The sequence below is a fragment of the Tachysurus fulvidraco genome, unplaced genomic scaffold, assembly GCF_022655615.1.
Source record: "Tachysurus fulvidraco isolate hzauxx_2018 unplaced genomic scaffold, HZAU_PFXX_2.0 HiC_scaffold_55_np12, whole genome shotgun sequence".
Lineage (NCBI taxonomy): Eukaryota > Metazoa > Chordata > Actinopteri > Siluriformes > Bagridae > Tachysurus > Tachysurus fulvidraco.
In genome coordinates this window covers 352-13,876 of record NW_025927224.1, presented here as the reverse complement: position 1 = coordinate 13,876, position 13,525 = coordinate 352, and the positions used below count along the sequence as shown (strand labels likewise).

Sequence of the window (13,525 nt, the reverse complement as noted above, 5' to 3'; positions counted from 1 at the left end):
TTGTGGGTATTTATTACACACTACTGTGTGTGTGTGTGTGTGTGTGTGTGTGTGTGTGTGTGTGTGTGTGTGTGTGTGTGTGAGAGTGACTGTGTGTGTGTGTGTGTGAGTGTGTGTGTGTGTGTGTGTGTGTGTGTGTGTGTGTGAGAGTGACTGTGTGTGTGTGTGTGTGTGTGTGTGTGTGTGTGTGTGTGTGTGTGTGTGTTTGTAATTATCACTTTCTGGGGACAACACTCTGTTTACACAGCAACATCATGGGGACCAAAATCTTTATGGGGACAAAAATCCACGTCCCCGGAAGGGTAAAGCTTTAAAACGTGTTAGAGAGGCTTTAAATAGGTGCCTCACGTGTTTTTTAGTTCTGGCCCATAAGTCATGGTCTGGACAAGGTGTGTGTGTGTGAACGGTTTGCTCTGTGTCGCCCCCTGTAGTCTGGAAACGGGATTTTTGGGGTGGAGCTTATCTGACCTTCACACAATCTGCATGTCTAATTTATGCAAATTAAGGTACCGCCTACTTTGTAGAGGTACGTGCGTAATCTGCACATGCGCAGTAGCTTTACTGCCACTTAAACATTGTATTAGCTATAAAACAAAGAGGTAAGACTATACGTTTAAAGTTTTGTTCAATTTGTCATTAATTTGGCTATTTGAGTATAAGTTAAAATAAACAGAAAATGTAGAGAGCCTAATTAAACTGGTAGATAGCTAGCTTGTTAAGATATATTTATAAATCAAAAAATTTTTTCCCAAATCATTATGAGTCATTAATACTAATCCATATTTCAGTCTTTCGATTTTCGTACTATGTGTCAAATTACGCTTTTTAAAATCTAAAACGGTGAAATGAAATCCCTCAGTCTCGTTATGGCGGAGTGTAGTTTTTTTGACTGCGCTAATGGTTCGTGAACACCTCACAGGAAGTAGGATAAGAACTACAATACCCATCTGCCCCCGCGGTCACTGGTTAACTAATTACACGGCTGTTTCCAATTGCGCTGATGAGAGATTTTCCAACTTCTTCAAAACCAAATATAACCGAAGGTAAGTTGTTTGGTTTTGTACTTTATGTTTGTAGCTTTTTATTTGCGTGTTTCAACACGTTATTTTTAATTAATAGCAATGGTAAAGTGGTTAAATGGATTGTTATGCCAGCGGACTTTAATTGCCAGCTGAGCTCGCGCACGCCTTCTCTATCAAGCACATTAGAAAGTCTGATAATAAAACAACTCCGATAGTTGAAATGGGAATGTTTAGTGGTGTTTATACTTTAATCCAACTAGCTTCACCACGCAGTCGAATAGTTAATTTATATAAAAAAAAATCAAGCTTAATTCTTTAATGTTCTGTGCAACCGTTTGGTAGCCCACATGTTGACTTATTATATTTCTTTAACAATTTTTAAAAAATGTAACACAAGCTGATTGGGCAACCCTTTGGTAGAGGCCTATATTTAAATAATTATGGGGTCTGTTAAAAAAAAGTTATATATTATTAGCCTGGCCAAGCACAGCTCATTAGTAGATATGAATTTGTTTTGTTAATAATCTTGGTGTGGTGCGACTCAGTGCTGTAACTGTGATCTGATCTGTCTGAACAACGTGCTTTATTACACTTACAAACATGTTTTTGATATTTTCATCATCAGAAACATCACTGGGGAAAAGAAAAACTCATAAAAATCACACTAACATTTTCTGGTAGAGTTAAAATGCCACGAAGGATCAGCCCTCTCACAGATGCCATTTATTATGTCACTACCAAGAGTGACAAGACATCTAAGCTAGAGGTGAAGTACATAAGTTCAGAGAAAGGTAAGAAATGTACAAACATGCTTTTTTGTGTAAAAAAAATCTGAATCACAGAGATTTTACAAAATCATGAAAACAGTCCAATGAGTATTAAAATCACTATTGTTACATTGCCTGAGTAAATAGTTCACTGTATTTTCTTTAACAGGGCGTGGTATCTTCACTCTAACTTCATTTGACAAAGGTGATTTTGTGGCAGAGTACCGAGGAGAAATGATTGATTTCATCGAGTCTCAAAGAAGGAGAAGAATTTACCACGATGCATGTGGTGTGTTTATGTTCGACTTCAAGTGGAAGGGAAAAACTTGGTGGTAAGCTGATAATTTAATTAATTTGTACTATGGTTGATAGTTGGACATTACCTCTACATGTTTGTTGTTGTACACGATAGTTGTGCATTACCTCTGCAACAACTGTCCACTTAATTCAGGCACTGAACATTTTGTCTTTTCTTTTACCCTTCTGTATTAAGTATTGATGCTGCAAAAGAAGATGGATCTTTTGGTAGGCTTGTTAATGATGACCACAAGCACCCAAATTGCAGAATGAAGAAGATTGAAGTGGATAGGAGGCCACATCTTTGTCTCTTTGCATTAAAAGACATTAAACAAGGACAAGAAATTACATATGATTATGGAGGAACAGACTGGCCTTGGCGTAGCAAGGTATCTATTTCTCAAAGTTTGCCATAATATTCAATATATAACCTGGATGTGATAATTACTTAATTCCTATTGTGAAATAATTAACATTTCTTGTAATGAACATTTTGAAGTGTTCAAATATTGTCCTTTATTTTTAATTTTGCCGGTTTATAGTTTATATACAGAGTCCCCACAAAATAGGTTTCAGTTAGTTGTGTGTGAGTGTCTTGAGATAGTTGAAAGGATATGTTTACTTGGAACAGTGTCCCCTCAAGTCACTTAATCTTGAACTGTGTTAAAGGTCCCCTGGAAGTATGGTTTGGCCATGATGTGTTAAAGTAATTTACTGCCATATTTAAGAATTAACTAGAGAACTATGTGTATGAGTAGCTGAATGCATTGTAATTGTAACTCTTCCCCAATACTCTGTATCTAAATTTATAATCCAAAATATATTTTTCTATATAAAAACAAATATATAATTTTTTTTTCTGGGAAGGGACAGCATTTTTGTTTTGTGTAACCTAGTCTTCTTTTGGGTGCACTAAATTTTCCAAATATCCAATACATTTACAGGTTATGGAGGACAACCCTGATGAGAACAATGTCCAAGAAAAACATCCATCACAGTCTACATCTCTTCTGGATCATAATACTGCTACTAGTGCATCAGTGACTGAACAGGTACATCATCTCAGTCATAGTAGTACTGTTTGCTAGAGCATTCTCTTTCTTTGTTGTACTTTACCACCTGCTTACTGTCTCAAGGAACACTAAGCATGATTTAAATCCATCTTCGGTGTACATGACGACAAACGTAGTGTAGAAAGCTATTACTTGAGTGACATTTGAAGTGTCCAAACCATGCCCCTTATTTTTAATTGTGTCGATTTGTGACGTCCATACGGAGTCCCCACAAAGCAGGTTTTAGTGTGTTTAGTGTGTGTGAAAGTCTTGGTATGGGGGAAGTGATATTTGTAGTCTGTACAGTGTCCCCACAAATTACTTATACCTGAACTGTGTTAAAGGTCCCCTGAAAGTATGATTTGGCCATGATGTGTTAAAGCTGTTTACTGCCATATGTAAGAATTAACTACAAAATTGCAAACGTGTGTCTAAATACCATAAATTTATTACAGAGCTTTTTAAAATATTCTATATTTAACCCTGAAATTATACTATTTTGTCCTATAGTGTAACATTTTTCTTGCAATGTACAACCTACAGTATTTGTTTTGTGTAACCTAGTCTTCTTTTGGGTGCACTAAATTTTCCAAATATCCAATACATTTACAGGTTATGGAGGACAACCCTGATGAGAACAATGTCCAAGAAAAACATCCATCACAGTCTACATCTCTTCTGGATCATAATACTGCTACTAGTGCATCAGTGACTGAACAGGTACATCATCTCAGTCATAGTAGTACTGTTTGCTAGAGCATTCTCTTTCTTTGTTGTACTTTACCACCTGCTTACTGTCTCAAGGAACACTAAGCATGATTTAAATCCATCTTCGGTGTACATGACGACAAACGTAGTGTAGAAAGCTATTACTTGAGTGACATTTGAAGTGTCCAAACCATGCCCCTTATTTTTAATTGTGTCGATTTGTGACGTCCATACGGAGTCCCCACAAAGCAGGTTTTAGTGTGTTTAGTGTGTGTGAAAGTCTTGGTATGGGGGAAGTGATATTTGTAGTCTGTACAGTGTCCCCACAAATTACTTATACCTGAACTGTGTTAAAGGTCCCCTGAAAGTATGATTTGGCCATGATGTGTTAAAGCTGTTTACTGCCATATGTAAGAATTAACTACAAAATTGCAAACGTGTGTCTAAATACCATAAATTTATTACAGAGCTTTTTAAAATATTCTATATTTAACCCTGAAATTATACTATTTTGTCCTATAGTGTAACATTTTTCTTGCAATGTACAACCTACAGTATTTGTTTTGTGTAACCTAGTCTTCTTTTGGGTGCACTAAATTTTCCAAATATCCAATACATTTACAGGTTATGGAGGACAACCCTGATGAGAACAATGTCCAAGAAAAACATCCATCACAGTCTACATCTCTTCTGGATCATAATACTGCTACTAGTGCATCAGTGACTGAACAGGTACATCATCTCAGTCATAGTAGTACTGTTTGCTAGAGCATTCTCTTTCTTTGTTGTACTTTACCACCTGCTTACTGTCTCAAGGAACACTAAGCATGATTTAAATCCATCTTCGGTGTACATGACGACAAACGTAGTGTAGAAAGCTATTACTTGAGTGACATTTGAAGTGTCCAAACCATGCCCCTTATTTTTAATTGTGTCGATTTGTGACGTCCATACGGAGTCCCCACAAAGCAGGTTTTAGTGTGTTTAGTGTGTGTGAAAGTCTTGGTATGGGGGAAGTGATATTTGTAGTCTGTACAGTGTCCCCACAAATTACTTATACCTGAACTGTGTTAAAGGTCCCCTGAAAGTATGATTTGGCCATGATGTGTTAAAGCTGTTTACTGCCATATGTAAGAATTAACTACAAAATTGCAAACGTGTGTCTAAATACCATAAATTTATTACAGAGCTTTTTAAAATATTCTATATTTAACCCTGAAATTATACTATTTTGTCCTATAGTGTAACATTTTTCTTGCAATGTACAACCTACAGTATTTGTTTTGTGTAACCTAGTCTTCTTTTGGGTGCACTAAATTTTCCAAATATCCAATACATTTACAGGTTATGGAGGACAACCCTGATGAGAACAATGTCCAAGAAAAACATCCATCACAGTCTACATCTCTTCTGGATCATAATACTGCTACTAGTGCATCAGTGACTGAACAGGTACATCATCTCAGTCATAGTAGTACTGTTTGCTAGAGCATTCTCTTTCTTTGTTGTACTTTACCACCTGCTTACTGTCTCAAGGAACACTAAGCATGATTTAAATCCATCTTCGGTGTACATGACGACAAACGTAGTGTAGAAAGCTATTACTTGAGTGACATTTGAAGTGTCCAAACCATGCCCCTTATTTTTAATTGTGTCGATTTGTGACGTCCATACGGAGTCCCCACAAAGCAGGTTTTAGTGTGTTTAGTGTGTGTGAAAGTCTTGGTATGGGGGAAGTGATATTTGTAGTCTGTACAGTGTCCCCACAAATTACTTATACCTGAACTGTGTTAAAGGTCCCCTGAAAGTATGATTTGGCCATGATGTGTTAAAGCTGTTTACTGCCATATGTAAGAATTAACTACAAAATTGCAAACGTGTGTCTAAATACCATAAATTTATTACAGAGCTTTTTAAAATATTCTATATTTAACCCTGAAATTATACTATTTTGTCCTATAGTGTAACATTTTTCTTGCAATGTACAACCTACAGTATTTGTTTTGTGTAACCTAGTCTTCTTTTGGGTGCACTAAATTTTCCAAATATCCAATACATTTACAGGTTATGGAGGACAACCCTGATGAGAACAATGTCCAAGAAAAACATCCATCACAGTCTACATCTCTTCTGGATCATAATACTGCTACTAGTGCATCAGTGACTGAACAGGTACATCATCTCAGTCATAGTAGTACTGTTTGCTAGAGCATTCTCTTTCTTTGTTGTACTTTACCACCTGCTTACTGTCTCAAGGAACACTAAGCATGATTTAAATCCATCTTCGGTGTACATGACGACAAACGTAGTGTAGAAAGCTATTACTTGAGTGACATTTGAAGTGTCCAAACCATGCCCCTTATTTTTAATTGTGTCGATTTGTGACGTCCATACGGAGTCCCCACAAAGCAGGTTTTAGTGTGTTTAGTGTGTGTGAAAGTCTTGGTATGGGGGAAGTGATATTTGTAGTCTGTACAGTGTCCCCACAAATTACTTATACCTGAACTGTGTTAAAGGTCCCCTGAAAGTATGATTTGGCCATGATGTGTTAAAGCTGTTTACTGCCATATGTAAGAATTAACTACAAAATTGCAAACGTGTGTCTAAATACCATAAATTTATTACAGAGCTTTTTAAAATATTCTATATTTAACCCTGAAATTATACTATTTTGTCCTATAGTGTAACATTTTTCTTGCAATGTACAACCTACAGTATTTGTTTTGTGTAACCTAGTCTTCTTTTGGGTGCACTAAATTTTCCAAATATCCAATACATTTACAGGTTATGGAGGACAACCCTGATGAGAACAATGTCCAAGAAAAACATCCATCACAGTCTACATCTCTTCTGGATCATAATACTGCTACTAGTGCATCAGTGACTGAACAGGTACATCATCTCAGTCATAGTAGTACTGTTTGCTAGAGCATTCTCTTTCTTTGTTGTACTTTACCACCTGCTTACTGTCTCAAGGAACACTAAGCATGATTTAAATCCATCTTCGGTGTACATGACGACAAACGTAGTGTAGAAAGCTATTACTTGAGTGACATTTGAAGTGTCCAAACCATGCCCCTTATTTTTAATTGTGTCGATTTGTGACGTCCATACGGAGTCCCCACAAAGCAGGTTTTAGTGTGTTTAGTGTGTGTGAAAGTCTTGGTATGGGGGAAGTGATATTTGTAGTCTGTACAGTGTCCCCACAAATTACTTATACCTGAACTGTGTTAAAGGTCCCCTGAAAGTATGATTTGGCCATGATGTGTTAAAGCTGTTTACTGCCATATGTAAGAATTAACTACAAAACAACTCGTATATTTGTATTTGTGTATAAATACATCTTAATTATTAGTTTTTCGATATGTTCTATATCTAACCCCAAATTAATAAAGTTTATTCCTATAGTTAATGGAACATTTTTTTCTTGCAATGGACAGACTTTGTTTTATATTACATAATTCTTTTTTGGGTTGCACTAAATTTTCTAATATCTTGTTTCAGCATTCTTCATCAGAAGACAGTGATGAACAAGATATGTGCATACCAAGGTTAAGGAGGACCAAAAGTGTCTTTGTAAGGTTTTCATGTTGAATTGGTACACATCATATACTGTAATGTAAATGATTATACTTGCATCAATTTATATTATTAATTATAGTTAAATATATTATAGTTAAGTCATGTTTTGTAGTTCATAACAGAGCTTGTTTCAGAATATTCCACAGCATAGGATTTGTCAGTAATGACTAGGACATTATAAAGCTACACTTCTTTTCAAAATTATAAGTACCTGAGAAAGGTGCAAATATTTAGGAATTAATAGAGGGGCAGATGTTTGCAGTAGAACACTGTTCAGGTTCAACTGAATTGACTTTGTTCTCATTGAAAGTGTAGGACTAATTCTTCATAATTAACTAAATTGTTATTAATTTTTAGATGAAAGACTTAATTCCTGATGCTTCAGATGAGCTCTTTGATTCTACTCCAGACAGTGGAGAGGAATATGTCCCAAACTCCAAAGATGACAGTGATGAGAGCAGTTCAGAGAGTAGCATGATCGTTAAACCTTTAAATTTGTGTCGGTCAGACACAGACCCTGTTCTTCCCAGCAGTTCTGTCCCTGATAGCACCACCCCAAATGTCATGGACAAAAGCAGTCATGAGACCATGGAAGTAACTGATCATTCTCAAGTTAGAGACAGTGATGTAGCTTGCATCAGTCCAACGAATGTTCAGAAAAATGCAAGAGTAGTTGTAAATTCAGTCAAAAGAAAACATGATGGTGGTAGGGTATACAATAAGAAACACTATTGTCTGTTTTGCTTCAAACCTTATAACAAGATGGCAAGACATTTGGAATATGTGCATTCCACTGAAAAAGAAGTAACTGAAGGATGCCAGTTTCCAAAGGGTTCTATGCAAAGAAAAATGTTTTTTAATGATCTTCGACACAGAGGCAACTATGCACACAATGCAGCTGTAATGAAGTCAGGCGAAGGAGAACTGGTTCCGTACAGACAACCACAAAATCAAACAGAAGGCACTGAATTTATGCATTGTGCATATTGCCAAGGGCTGTTTACCCGGAAGGTTCTCTGGAGGCATATGAAAAGCTGTAAATTGAGCACTAAAGATAAAATCTCAAGACCTGGAAAAAATCGTGTCCAAGCTCTCTGTTCATATGCACAACCTGTATCTTCAAACATAAGCAAAGCATTATGGAAGACAGTAAGCCACATGAATCTAGATGAAATCACAGCTGCTGTCAAAAATGACTGCTGCATCATTCAGGTGGGAGAACACTTGCTGAACAAAGGTGGAATATCTGCTAAGAATGAGGCATATGTCCGACAGAAGTTGCGAGAGCTGGGAAGGTTACTGGTCAGTGGCAGCAAAGTTGCATCTTTGAAAAGAATGGAAGATTTCCTAGATCCACAGAACTATATGAAGACAGTTAAAGCTGTTAGACATGCATGTGGATATGATTATCAAACCAACACATACAGAACACCTTCACTTGCAAAAAAACTTGGAATAAGCCTAATGAAGCTTAGTAAGCTTACAAAAGCTAAAGCTTTGATTAACAAGGATGTTGACTTGGCACAGAAAGTCACTGGATTTCAAGATGTGCATAAGGAACGGTGGTGTGATTTGATCTCTGCAACAGCTGCACGAAATATAGAAGAATTAAAGTGGAATGCACCTACTGTGTTGCCATTTACAAAGGACGTGCAAAAGCTTCACACCTTCCTTGACAAAACACAAGATGAATGCGTCAAGCAGTTATCATCAGTGTCTTCTACAAAATACTGGTCCGAACTTGCCAAAACCATTTTAACTCAAATCATCCTGTTCAACCGCCGCAGAGAGGGAGAGGTATCAAGTATGCCTTTATCTGCATTTTTAACCAGGGACACCTCTGATCCACATGCTGATGTAGACTGGGCATTGTCTGAAGTTGAGAAGAAACTGTGCAGACATTTCTCAAGAATTGTCATCAGGGGAAAAAGAGGACGTCCAGTTCCTGTTCTACTGACACCAAAAATGCTGGGTGCATTGGAGTTGCTCGTAAAGAACAGGGAGACTTGTGGAGTGCTAAAGGAAAATGTTTATCTTTTTGCTCGGCCAACAGCAATGTCGCATTACAGAGGCTCGGACTGCATCCGTAACTTTGCCAAGCATTGTGGTGCAGATAGTCCATATGCACTTACATCCACAAAATTACGAAAACAGGCAGCAACTCTTTCTACAGTCCTAAATCTGAGGGACACGGATTTGGATCAGTTAGCAAACTTTCTTGGACATGATATCCGAATTCATCGGGAATACTATCGCCTTCCTGAAAAGACCCTACAGCTTGCAAAAGTCAGCAAAGTGCTTATGGCGTTAGAACAAGGAAGAGTTGGGCAGTTTAAGGGCAAGAATTTGGATGAGATCACTATTGATCCAAATGGTACAGTATATAAAAACATTTTTTGTTATTTTGCTCATCTACAGTCATGGGTTTCTATTTTTAAGTATAGTACTGTACAAAAGGCTTAGACAGATGTGAAGAAATGCTTTAAAATTAAGGATGCTTTCAAAAATTATATTTATTTTTATGAATGTACTAAGTGAGCAAACACAAGAAAAACCTAAATCAAATCAGTAGCTTGGACAAATTCAGGGATTTTGTAGGATCAGAGTCAGGTGTATGATTAACCAGTAACACCAAGCAGGTGCTAATGATCATCAATTTCATATGTAGGTTGAAACAAAAAAAGCTGTGTAGGAGATTAAATGTGGGTGAGGAACAGACAAACTCTTCTACTAAGGTAAGGCTGTGGAAGACCGTTTCATGTCACATCATACAGTAACAAGACACAAGGTAGTTCTACAGCATCAGCATGTTCTCTCCCAGACAAATAGTCCAAAGCAGACTGGGGTTTCAAGATATTTTGAAGAAGCACTAACAGCCTATGTTGAGGACTGTAGATGCAGTGGTTGGCCATGGAAAATTAATGCAGCAGATGAAATACTGCTGCATCAAGACATGCTCACTTCCGTTTGACATCAGATGTCGTCCAGCAGTGCCAGCAGCAAAAGACATTTTTGCAAATGGAGATTTGGACAGGATTAATGGTGTCCTCAATGCTGAGAAATACAGGCAGATATCCATTATGCAATACCATCATGACCAAATGCATTTTGCAGCAGGACAACCCCACACACATACAGCCAACGTCATTAAGAACTATCTTCCAAATAGTGAAGAAAAAGGAGTCCTGGAAGTGATGGTTTTGGCCTCCAGAGAACCCTGATCGAGTCTGTCAGGGATTACATGAAAAAGCAGAAGGATTTGAGGCAGCCAACATCCACAGAAGATCTGTGTTTAGTTCTCCAATTTGTTTGGAACAACCTATCTGCTGAGTTCCTTCAAAAACTGTAGTCACACCAAATATTGACTTGATTTGGATTTCTCTCCTGTGTATTTACTTTGAATTTTGTTAATTGATAAATAAACAATTAAGTTTTATTTTTGAAAGCATTTTCCCCACACCTGCCTAAAATGTTTGCACAGTACTGTATTTCGTTAATATGAGACACATGAAACAAAGTGGCTGTGGTGTAAAGTCTGACAAACGTACCACTCTACTTTTTGCAGAGGAAATGGAGTTAAACAGTGATGAAATAATGAGTGAGGAAGGTGAGAAATGTGAAGAACATGAAGGTAAGGATTTTTAAAATAATAACTAGCATGATTATTGTTACACTGATTATTTTTTTTTTAATTGTAATAGAATATAAAAAGATAGTATGCTTTAAAAAAGTAATTAAATATGGTTAAAATTTTACATGGAGTTGCCACAAATTTTCCACAGACACTCAAGCAGATGTCGGGATGCCACCAGTGGACACTGAAATCGTGCACACCGTGGAGATGAATTCTCTTCAAAGGTCTTCTAAAGGTGAGTGTGGTAATAAATCTGATTTATCTTAATATATCTGATGTATTTTTCTTTTGTATATATCTTGTATATTTTACAGAGCTGAGGCTAGGTTGGTGGCTATAATCAGCAAATATCATGTTTTGACCATAACATTGACCATGACCATGTTATTTGATTTAAATAATACAGTATAGGCCATTGGAACAGTGATAAGAAATCAGCAAGAAAATGTGATTCACTACACAAATTCACCACCAGTAGCCTGACTCTCGCCTGATGAATGCATTGATCCTGTCTTTTGGTAGAAATTCCCAACATGAGAACTGAAGATTTTTCATTCTTAAGACTCAAAATTTCATCGTCAACTTTTAGTTAACTGGAAAAAACAACATAAAACTCCCAGTACAAGGCCACCCATCAGAAAGGTAACAGAGCCCTAACTGTGTGAGGATGCAAGGCCAATAAATCAGAATGCAACACAGTATTGAATCGCCTGTCCATGTAATTAGAGAGCAGTTGCTAGACAACAATTGACGTCAGATATAAGGTTGTGTGTTTGCTGTGTAACTTATGTTTAATTATTTCATTTAGGTAAAACTTCTACTCTGAAAAAGAGGAAGGCTTGGGAAGTAAACGAGGTCACCGCAGTGGAGAGACATATGAAGACTTTCATCATGTCATGCCGTGTCCCAGGGAAGTTGGCCTGTCAAAACTGCATTACAGCTGAGCCTTTAGCTCTTAAAGATAGAGACTGGCAAAGTGTCAAATTCTATGTCTACAATCGCATTGTAGCTTATAAGAGAGATCTAAACAAGAATGATTAGATAAGATGGATAATGGCACTTTTGGTACTTTTTCTAGTTCTTCTTTAAGTTATGTTCCATCTCTAGGCTATCACGTTAATGAACCAGTCAGCATTTATTTCATAATAAACTAACCAGGAGCAGATCAAGTATTTCAATATTTATAAGAACCCTTACCTACACATTGATACTGCATCCAATCAAATTTATTTTGGCCACCTCCTTTCATTTTACTGCCACTGCCTTTTGTTTGGGCAATAAAAGCTCCAATGTGCTGCCCATTTATTTGTTTAGCCTAGCTAGCTTGGCAAATGTTGTTAAATTGTTAGCTGCCACTTTTTAGAGTAGTCAGTTTAGGTAGATAAATAAAGATTAAGGCCATATTCATGTTTTGGAAAAAATCCTTTCATTTGTGTATACTAAGTAATGTGCAGTATGCAAGGTTTGAGGTGATTGTAAGGGTCAAAATTTTTATTTTGGTTGCTGAAAGTTTTTGATCCAAATACTTGAATGCAATTTATTTGTAATTAGTTAATTATGAAGTAAATGCTAGTCAGGCCTAGCCAGTTATAGAATGTTCAGTGCTTGTTATAGTATGTTATAGAGAATACTCATTTACTTTTGGATGTTGATGTAAGTGTAAATAAGAGTTGTGCTTTTAACAGCTTTGTATTACACTAAATATGAGAGTTTATTCATAGTACATGTGAGCTTTTAGTAAATTTAATGAGACTTTCTGTTGACTTTGGCAGTAAAGAAGCTCAAGACTCAAGTTGTCTGTTATGTTAAATAAACAGGGCTTTTCCTGACGAGGGCTTTTTTTTGACTGACAGTGTTTTTACTTCAGTAAAGAGTTCCAGATCAATATGCAAATAGCTCAAGCAGCTGAAATAGAAGATGCATCTATCAGTTGTAACTTGCCAAAATGACTGGTATTTGATATTCTTTGACAAATCAGTAAGGTTCAGTACCTCATGCATGTGTCCTTTCTGTTCCTCAAAAATATCTGGTGAAGGAAAGGGGTGACGACTTGACTTGAGATTATAGCTTTGAAATCTGTAATAGCCATGGTACCTCCTTCCATAAAAGGTTCCTTGGTATCTAAAGGTTTTCATTTAATGAAAAAGGGAAGCTCCAGAAAAAATGAGTCTGTAATCTATATTGTGTTGATGCATATTTGTGTAAAAGAGATTAATTGCCATTTTGAGTATGCAATTAGTGACGTTTTGGTTAACAGTCCTTGATGTAAATAATTCTTCAAACTCATGAGGTGCTTAAATCAACAAATAGAGAAAATACAAGTCATCTGTTCTTTACATGTAGTGTTACACATCCTTGGTTTGTAATTTTTCATAAGGTAGTTAAGTTAAATACTCAACTTGTTTTTATTAAGCCATGTCCCCTTGATGTTATAAATGACCTGATGTGTGTGTATGCAAATTA

The 13,525-nt window shown here is 36.6% G+C and overlaps 1 protein-coding gene across 3 annotated transcripts; it reads left to right on the top strand.

Annotated features, from left to right (window-relative positions):
• The first annotated feature begins 771 nt into the window (after positions 1–771).
• Positions 772–12,891, top strand: LOC113636979. Of its 3 annotated transcripts, none has more exons than XM_047809789.1 (14): positions 1,679–1,813; positions 1,959–2,121; positions 2,283–2,475; positions 3,031–3,138; positions 3,751–3,858; positions 4,471–4,578; positions 5,191–5,298; positions 5,911–6,018; positions 6,631–6,738; positions 7,351–7,422; positions 8,191–9,802; positions 10,994–11,059; positions 11,211–11,297; positions 11,871–12,891. In XM_047809789.1, exons 1-14 carry the CDS (start codon positions 1,711–1,713, stop codon positions 12,101–12,103), a joined length of 3,177 nt encoding a protein of 1,058 aa, XP_047665745.1. In that variant the 5' UTR covers positions 1,679–1,710; the 3' UTR covers positions 12,104–12,891. The 3 variants fall into 3 exon arrangements, with proteins under 3 accessions (XP_047665746.1, XP_047665745.1, XP_047665744.1); XM_047809788.1 differs by having other exon boundaries at positions 7,786–9,802; XM_047809790.1 differs by lacking the exons at positions 1,679–1,813; positions 1,959–2,121; positions 2,283–2,475 and adding an exon at positions 772–1,043 and having other exon boundaries at positions 7,786–9,802.
• The last annotated feature ends 634 nt before the right edge of the window (positions 12,892–13,525 follow it).